Source organism: Centruroides vittatus, unplaced genomic scaffold (genome assembly GCF_030686945.1).
Source record: "Centruroides vittatus isolate TY-2023 unplaced genomic scaffold, ASM3068694v2 contig_1033, whole genome shotgun sequence".
NCBI lineage: Eukaryota > Metazoa > Arthropoda > Arachnida > Scorpiones > Buthidae > Centruroides > Centruroides vittatus.
In genome coordinates, this window is record NW_027120671.1 from 286,850 (window position 1) to 296,918 (window position 10,069).

Consider the following 10,069-nt stretch of genomic DNA (forward strand, 5'->3'; position numbering starts at 1 on the left):
AAGATAAATACAAAATGTCGGTCAGTAGAAAATGAGATAATTAATAGAAATTAATTTTTGTAGTAGTTTATTTTTTAACATATAAGATTTTAAAAGAATATTTTTTTAAAAAAAAGAAAACGTTAATTCCTACAGCGTTTAACATGAAAATTTCGATTATTTTAGAAAGTTTTAGAACGTAGAAATCTGTTTTAGATCTTTTCTAAATACATTCATTTATATTATTGTGTAAATCCTTTGTGTTTATCTAGCAACCATCCTTCAAGGAATATTCGCTGTCCCCGCTGGCTAGGGTTTAAAGTCATAAATTCACAAACAGCATACAGAAATTGTAATATTTCTGAAAACTACAAAAGTTTTTCGATGCGTTTTAAAAATTATTAATTAAATCAATTAAATTATCAGAAATTACAATATATTTACACTACTTTTTTCATATCTTAGTAAATTTACTAATTTTCTAATTCCATTAATTATATAGTATATTTCCTCTTGATAAATGGCCTAAAGATATTTAATTATCGATTAAAATTAATTTATTTCACTCCCACTTCATTACATATTCTTGTACACCTAAATAAGTATTACTCAATATACTATATTGTCTTAATTCATTATGAAAATCAAAACTGAAAAATTTAATCATTCTATTTCCTATTATTATTATTATTATTATTGTAAAATATTTTATATTGTTTAATATTTTAAATTTAGCTCCCGAGAATCCTAGAAATCTCTTCAATTATATACTAGTGTACACAAAAAAATCAATGCTCGTTTTCTAATTTTGTTCAATGTTAAATTAAAAGCTTACATGCGATAATAAGAATTCTTTTTGTATTCCTTTGAGAACTAAGATTCTAATATCTTATTATATTTAATTAATGACATTACCAGTTAAATGGCGGCATCATCTTTTCATGGATTAGCGAAACTTTTCATTGGATACTTTTTTTATTATTAGTTTTCAGATATCGTTAAGGACCGCAAGACTTTTCCTTTACAAGGGAATTTCTTTCTATTTTAAAGTAAAAAGTTTAAAACCCTTATTTACGGTACTAAGCCAACTTTCAAAGTAAAAATAAAAAATAAGCATTATCGATTTATAGAATTCGAATCTGTGTAATGGAACGAAACAGATTAATAGCTTGTTTTCAAATATTTTCCTTAAAAATTTATATATATATATATAACACATACACAGTAAAAATAAGAGATTGATACGCATATTTAGTTACACTACATTTAAATAAGTAGCCTATATTCAATTTGGCCAACACTCTGTACGGACCAAATTGAATATAGTAATTGTTAACACCTTCTTATATAAATACATTATATGGATTAGGTTGCAGTAAATAAAATCATGTAAATATCCTGTATATCTATATTTACATGTTATTCTATCGGATATCTAGGAGTAAGGATTTTGTTGTTCCCTTATTTTAAATATCTGATGCTGTACACAGTGACTAAATCTTGCCAGGATTGCTTTTCTGTCGAAGTTGATATATATGCAGCACAGTGTCCTTTTCTAGATTGTAGCTTGGGTAATGATTACCATTCCTTTTGTGTATTGATGCTTGTAAAGTTACCGAAGCTGGCAGATGTATACGTGAGAAAGCAAAAGGAATATGGAAGTACCGAAAGACATGTTTTGCTATTGTAGCAGACTCACAAAACCCTGGCATCTAAAAATCTAACTCTTGTTGTCCTCTCTTGTGTTTTCTAGCAATTATTCCTGTTTAGTAGAGCAAATAAAAATCCTTCCTTTCTGTGTTTATTTTTTCAATTAAATATCTAAAATTGTGACATATGTATTGATTCCAGAGAAGCAGTACAATAATTGTTAGGTAAATCAAATCAATATCAATCCATAAATCTTTAAAAGTTTTTCCTATAGTTGGTCAATACACACATTTAAACTTAGAAGACAAACCAGAAGATCACTATAAATTCTTCATTTTTATTTTGCATTTAGATGAATGCCTGCAGATATTATTTTAGCCTATTAATAAGAATGTTTGATTTATAAATGTGTACTAAGCTCAACATATCTTTTTATGAAGACAAGAAGACAAAAATTAATTTTGAAATATATACAGAATGGCCCAAAAGCGTTAAAATTATGCTCGATATTTGTTAAAATGCAAACCGATTGTATTAAACTACTTTTTACATCAAAACTTTTTATAAAATGTAACCAAAATACAGCTAAAATCTTGTAAAACAAACGTAAAATTTTCATTATCGGGTTTTATTGTATTTTCTTCTTTTGTTTATGTCAATAATGCGAATAGTCCCGAGACTCTTTTAAAACTACACCATAGGGTCAACAAACGTTAAACTAAACAGATAGGATAGTAGCTATTAGCTAGTAAATGTAGCAATTTCTTATATTGAGCTCGTTTCTACCTCGATACTGCACTGAGAAAAATTTTATATGTAGAAATGTTTTGTAAACTTACGACGTTTTAAAGTAAACTGTCATCGTTCCAGGATAAAGTGGATTGAAACGAAAAATGGAGTGAAAAATTCCTCGTGATGAAAACATTTTCGATATGCAACTATTCGTGATTTATTCCTTTCTAGCTTTCATTTTAAAACACTACAAAATTCCCGAAACCGATAATATTTTACTAAAACTATAAGGATAAAATATTAAGGCTAAAGACAAAAAAAAAAAAAAAAAAAAAAAAAATGTTGCCATTACGATATTATTTTTACGCTATTAAAACCGCTTTAATCAATAATTAAAAACCGCATATTGTGTGATACCAAGTGTGATAGAGAACATCAACGAAACTTTATTCTTAATTTACTGACATTGATGTAATAATAATTAAGTCTACACGAAAACATACAATTCATGCTCTCTTATTACATTAGAATCTCGATTAACCAAGATAAACGGAATCGATACCGTTTCGATTAACAGAAATCTTCCTGTTTCCAGATAAATAACATGCAATAATGGTATATTTTATCCGGTTCCCTGAGCGTAGCTGATTTTCCTTATTTTGCATCGATTTTCTCAGGGGGAAAAATTGATCATAAATTAATACATACATTTTAATTCATGGATATTACTATCTCAGAAATTACAAAATTATATTTATCTTTTGGAAGATGTATTATTATTAGCACTTAAATTTATTGTCAGTGAAGGAAAAGAAAATTCTTGCTAAATAAGGGATAATAAATTAATATCCTAGATTTATAAAAAGTTTAAAAAGAGATAGGCGTTGGCCTCTCACTTCTTTTTAACATTCTTTACTCACAGCATTAGGAAGGTGCCAATTCAATGTTAGGAGTAAAATGGAATTCAATCCCAACACCGATCGAACCTGCCTGATGAAACCAAAAACATATCACATAGCCAACCAGATGGCCTTGCACTCATGGTTTTTATAGCACTATTTGCAACTTCCCTATTCCTAAATCTTTAAAAATAGAAAGATTACTCCAAAAGAATAAGGCTAAAATTGGGAAATATTTCTTAACATTATTATTGTGTCACTGCTTAATGAGACAGATTTAAAAATGGAAAAAAGGAAGAAAAGTTTCAAGTATTTTTTTTTTTTTTTTTAAATTGAGATATTAAATAATCATTAGTCTATGCAAGAAATTTGAAAAATAATTTTCATCTCTTAAAATCAAATATAAATTTTTATTCCTTATGCTTTATTTTTTAAATAATTAATAATTACTTATATTCATTCATTTCTTAAAAGGAAATATTTTGATCACCACCACTAATTTTTCCCTGTAATTATTAAAAAAATTCCATTAGCCTACACATTTTTAAACTAATATTTAAAATTTTATTTTTTACGCTTGTTTTTCCTCCACTCTTTCCTTCATTATAGAAAAAAGCCATTTTACCTTTAAAATAGAACACGCAACAATTGATACTAGCACTTTCCATACTCAATATCTATAGAATGTTCAGGTACCATTATTCAAGATTGTAGAAAATATCATTAATTTTCATTTTAGGCCTTTGTGAATCTAGAAAGCCGAGCAAAGCGAAAATAAATGGAGTGCAAGGATCATTATTGATATTATATCTAATCTAAATTACTATAGAAAGCATAGCATTAGAAATTTATATTTCTCATGTTGACTGTACTGTACAAAGTGAATTCAATTAAATTATACAGCTAACTATAATGAATTAAAACCATTGCATCTACAGTATTTTGTTCATTAAAAATTAAAAAGTTAACCTATGCAGTTTAATATTAATATTACTAGTCTTACTCTCTTGTGGAATTACATAAACATTGTAAGTTTATAAATAAAAAATCTTAACAAAACTATACTTAAAAGGAATGAAGTATATATAGCTGTCATTTGAATTTTTAATACAAAATTTAACTTGCTCTTAAGTCATAAAATATATTATTAAAAAGATAAATATTGCTTCAAAAACAATATTTTCTTGGAAGTTCAAAATTAACCTGATAAACATGTTATCGGCTTAATTTTTTTCCCTATTGATCCAGTAATTAATGCTTTGCAAAATTATCTGATATTATCTGTTCTTTCATTTGTGAATAAAATTAATCTAAATTATTCCTGTTCATTGATTAATGAAAGCATTATCTAAATTTTTATTCTTTATAAATACCAGTACCCTATTTTTCTTCCCTTTTTTTTTTTTTCCTCCTTAATTCAATGTTTCTAAAACTTTATAATTTTAGTCACGTGCCTTGAAGCCAGAAATTTATTTCATAAATTAAAATGAAAATAAATTGTTGTTTGAAAAATTTAATTAATTCAATTACAGGTAATAGTATTTCTAAATGTTTAATATGAATGAAATTACCAAATTGATTTCTGCACAAAATGAGATTTAAAATTAGAATATTTTCCAAGTAAGGTTTTTTTTATGTACATAATCTTTTTTTTTATTGTTTGTTTTCCCTATTCCTACTACTTTTTTTAATAAAGTTTCTATTATGGGGCCAAATTAAATTAAACTTTTATAATTAAGGTCATAAGATTATAAAATTTGTTTAGGTCACATGGCCTTGATAACTTTCTTACAAAGAAAAATGCATTAGAATTTAATTACTTTTAAAATTATCTTTTGAGTTAATTATTTTGTACTTTATTTTAAATCCTAAATAAAAATATGATTTAAAAAAAATAGAAAATAATTTTTCATATATTGTTTACAATTTAAAATTTATGTAAAAAAATATATTTAAAGTTTATAAGCATTTACAAAAATTTATAATGCTACAACATTAAAATCACATATTGTGCATATTTTTATAATAAAAATTGTTTTAAATTTATAGAAAATTTTTATGTTACTAAATATATATATATATATATATAATCGATAAGAAAAAATAAATTTGTCAATAATTGTTACACATCACCGAATCATCATTAACACATATATGCAAAATGCATTAAATATATAGATTTTACCTGATCAAAGTGGATTAATGCGTAATTAACACTATAATAAGATGCACATCAATGCACATATATTAAATGAGCGAGCTACGAATAATTTTGAAATAAATTAAGTCGGAATTACAGGATTAAAAATCCATTATCTAAAAGATATTATATATAAAATTTTACTAATCCATAACAATAAAGATTTGTATATATGTTCTATACATATAAATATATATATATATATTTTTAATTATGATAATTATCATTCCTAAATATTTAAAAACTTTTATTGAAATACTACATTAAAAAAAATTATTTATAAGCCTGTTTATAATATGATAAATTTAAAAAATAAAATTTTAATGGGATACAACTTGTACCAGAAGTTTTGTTCAAGCATTTGGATTCATACAAATTGATGCAGAAATCCATAAATTCTTAAATTTATAAAATTTTTATATAATTAATCTACAACTTAAATATTAAATTAGTATTGCCTAGAAAGATATTACCTTAGAGAATGTACTGTACTTATTATTTTAAGATGTAAATTACAGAATAATATGTTTTGTTTTATAGATTTTTCACACACACTGTTTTTATAAAATCAGAATTAAATTTCAATATTTCAATAAATATTATAATACATCAGTTTTGATAAATTTGACGTATATATATATATTTTAATCAAGTCAACAACTTGAAGATTTGAAAGAAAATAATAATAATAATGATCTGTTTCAAAGACCAATTTGTGTTTTGTTCAGTGATTTATTATATATCGTTTTTTGCAACCAATATAATACTAAAGATAGTAAAACAACCATTAAACATGAAAATATTTTAAAAATATAATATCTTCTAATAGTATATTCATATTTCTGTTTAGAATATATATAACTTTTTTGAGAATATATTTTAAAGTCATAAATCTATTTGTGCAATTTCAAATCAAATTGTAGAATTTCAAAAGGCAAAATTCTTATTATCTGGTGTATTTTGATATATATTTTCAAATATAAATCGAGCAATAACAACAAAAATATATTATCGATACTCATAGAATTGAATTTGAAAATATTTTTATTTCTTATATATGAATTTAATATTTTTTATCACAATGTAAATATTACAAGCAAATTTTATAGTAGCCATGTTCTAGATTATTAACCAAAGACATTTTTCAAATAGCAGAAAATTCTAGCACAGAATATATTAATCCTTACAATGTATGCAAAGTTACATTCTAGAATAAATCTGGGATTAAAATTGACACAATAAATTAGACTTTGTTTACAATTTTTTAAATTTTATGCATAGCACATGACAAATTAATCAAACTTCTTTTAAAAATAGACATTTCCATTTTACTTTAATGTGCAGTCTATTTAAGTGCAGATTTTAATTATATTTAAACAAAAATTAACATAAATAACACAAATTACAATATTTAGAATCCAATTATTTATGATTTTGGATAATTTTTGAATAATAATTTTTTTGTTAAAAAATTTTATAATTATATAAAATATAAAAATGCCCTTTAATCTTTAAAGTCAAATTATATTAATAATTCACCTGAGATTCTTAATGAAAAGACTGATGTAAATTAACTATTTATAATCAATTATGATTTATAAATAATATAATTTTTTATAGAGGAATATACTTTTAAACATAAAAATTTTCTAAACAATAGTTTAATTAAGGTTTATCACCATCAGCATTTAAAGTCTTTAGATAATCATTGTATTTTTTTTCTTGTAATGTATACAATTTTAATAATTTTTTTACTTGTCCTTTACTAAGTGGTTTTCCTTCAATATCATGTGTAGGAAAACCTTTTTCATCAAATTCAGAATACTTATCTGTTTCATTTTTAAACATCTCCCAAGGAGGAATCTTTTTCTGAGCATCTTTAGCAGCTTGAATTTCTAGCATTGCTTGCTTTGCTAATTCCTTTTCTTTGCGTTTTTCTTCTTCAATTTTTAACTTCATTTCTCTCTCTTTAAGCAAAGTTTCCCGATCTACCAATTTTAAAATAGGTGGTTGTCCTTCCTGATCTTCTAACCTAACACCTAATTCTGGTAGTATATCATCTCTAAGTTCATCACATAACTTCAATAAATCATTTGCTTTATGTTGCCTACTAGATAATCTTACTTTATCTCTAAAATCAGCTAAGGCATTTAAGAACGGAAATAATAATTTTTCATTATTGGTATTTTCTAATTCTTTTTGAGGAAATCCAATTGCCTTTTCTTCTGATATTACACCAAATATTTTACATATTTCTGTTATATAATTTGCTATGTTCTTTAGTATTAATCCATTTACAGCTTGTTTATTCAGCATTTTTTCTCTAATATAGATATTACTTGCTGTAATTAAATCACGGATATAGTCGAGTGCCCTTCTTGTATCAATATTATCACAGAGAGATTCGTGCACATACATTTTAGTTTCAAAAAATTTATTATTTAGATTTGCTTCTTCTTCATTCCATTTCTGAAAATTTTGTATATCAGAATCCGTTATTGTTCGAGTAATGCTTTTAACAGTTAGAAAAAATTCTTTCATAAACTTTTCATACTGAATAGCAATTTCCATTGTATTTTCACTATAATCCAAACTATCTTTCCAAGAATGAAGTAAAAATGCCAATCTTAATTGGCTTGAGGAATGTTTTTGCAAAGCTTCCTTTATTGTAATAAAATTTTTTAACGACTTTGACATCTTGCAACCAGATATTGTTAAATGTCCAGAATGTAAAAAATATCGAACCCAATGATTGTTGTCATAATAAGCTTCGGCTTGAGCAATCTCATTATCATGATGTGGAAATTTGAGATCAACACCACCCGTGTGAATATCGATAGATTCACCTAATAACGAACTAGCCATAACAGAGCATTCGATATGCCATCCAGGTCTTCCTTTACCCCAAGGAGAATCCCACGACGGTTCACCAGGTTTGGATGCTTTCCACAGTGCAAAATCATTTGGACTTTTCTTCTGTTTAACTCTATCTTCAGAAACACTAAGATCTCCTTCTCCTTCATTTAAAGCATTAGTGTCTCCAAAAGCTTCGGGTACAAGTTTGGCATAATAATGATTACGACACCGATCGAAGGTCATAGTATCAAAGTAAACAGAACCGTGCGATTCATAAGCCATACTGTTATTTATAATCTTCTCTATATACGCTATAATTTCAGGAATGTATTCGCTGACTCTAGTAACAACATCGGCAGGAAGTACATTTAACGCATGCATATCTTTGTAGAATTCTTCTTCCCAAAACCTAGGGAGAGATCTAAATATCGAATTATCAGTAACTTCAGCACCATGTAATGCATCTAACCAGTTAGAAAGAACATCTTTGACATTATCTAATAAGCTTTTCTTAGCTAAATCATTCATATCATTTTCAGCATTTTTAATCGCATCTAAAGTTTTAGAAATTGTTTGCTCTTGAAGCTTCTTCTTATCTGGATCATTAGTCGATTTTGATTTTTCGATGTAAGCAGTTAAAGCATCTTTAACATCCTTCAATACTTCAGAAATACTACATTCTTTATTAGCGTATTGATTAAAGAGATACTGCTGTCTAGCACGTTGAATGATCTTGTCATCGATATCAGTTATGTTCATGACGTAAAACACATCATAATTAAAGTAATCAGACAATATTCTTCTTAAAATATCAAAGGAAATATAAGACCTGGCATGACCCATATGAGAAGCATCGTAAACAGTCGGACCACAACTGTACCATAATACTTTTTTCCCGTTTTGTGGAATAAATATCTCTTTCTGCCTAGTGAAACTATTATATAATTTTAATTTAGGTAATTCTGTACCTTGAGGAGCTAACCAGGGCGATAACGTTCTTTTAGACTTTTCAGTTTCCATCTTCTACAACCACGTTTACCGGTTGCATCAGCCAAGCCGACTGACTCTAGAAAGTAGCAAAAAAATATAGCCAAAATAACGCCGGTTATAATAATAATCTATATTTATTATTCTAAACATGAATTAATGTTTAATAAAATTTTAGACGAATTAATATAAAATTAATATTTATTTTGTAATTAAAACTTAATGTGAAAATCTTGTTAGACGGGCATAATTTCGCTATTGATCCATATTAGAACAAGCAGTATGATAAAAGGTAGAAATGATGTTTCAGCTGTATTATTCACATTAAAAATTTCCCAAATCCGACTTGGACCCGAATCTGGATCCATCAGAGCTTTGCCGCCTTGCCATTAACAGGATAGTAAATTAAATTTACTGACTCGAGATTCGCTCATTAAAAATTATAATGCCATCTCAGTTTATGTACACTACAACACAAGCTCCTTCCAGAATCGATCTCCAGCATGGATGAATAATAGAGAATAATATCTCGGCTCGTGAATATAATCAATCACTACCATTCGAATCTAACCGCTGGATGGCCATGGCGTTAAGGCCTCAACAAAACATACTGGATGACTCGGGATTTAATCCGGGCGAGCAATCCCAGAAATTTTTTATGAGTTGTCTATTCCAGATATGTCGGGTCCATTCTTCAACACCGGGCTGCACCATTGTGGGCCTGGCCGAAACCCACGGTGGGCATGCGAAAAGACCCTCTTAGTGC

General features: G+C 26.6%; 1 protein-coding gene across 1 annotated transcript; it reads right to left on the reverse strand.

Moving 5' to 3' along the window:
• Nucleotides 1-6,967: 6,967 nt before the first annotated feature.
• CysRS (cysteine--tRNA ligase, cytoplasmic) lies at nt 6,968-9,391 on the reverse strand. Its single transcript, XM_067262435.1, has one exon. It carries the CDS (start codon nt 9,334-9,336, stop codon nt 7,126-7,128), a length of 2,211 nt encoding a protein of 736 aa, XP_067118536.1. The 5' UTR covers nt 9,337-9,391; the 3' UTR covers nt 6,968-7,125.
• Between the last annotated feature and the right edge of the window lie 678 nt (nt 9,392-10,069).

What these genes read in the sequence shown, in the direction of transcription:
- CysRS (XM_067262435.1), bottom strand. Translation starts at nt 9,336, where the DNA reads ATGGAAACTGAAAAGTCTAAAAGAACGTTATCGCCCTGGTTAGCTCCT.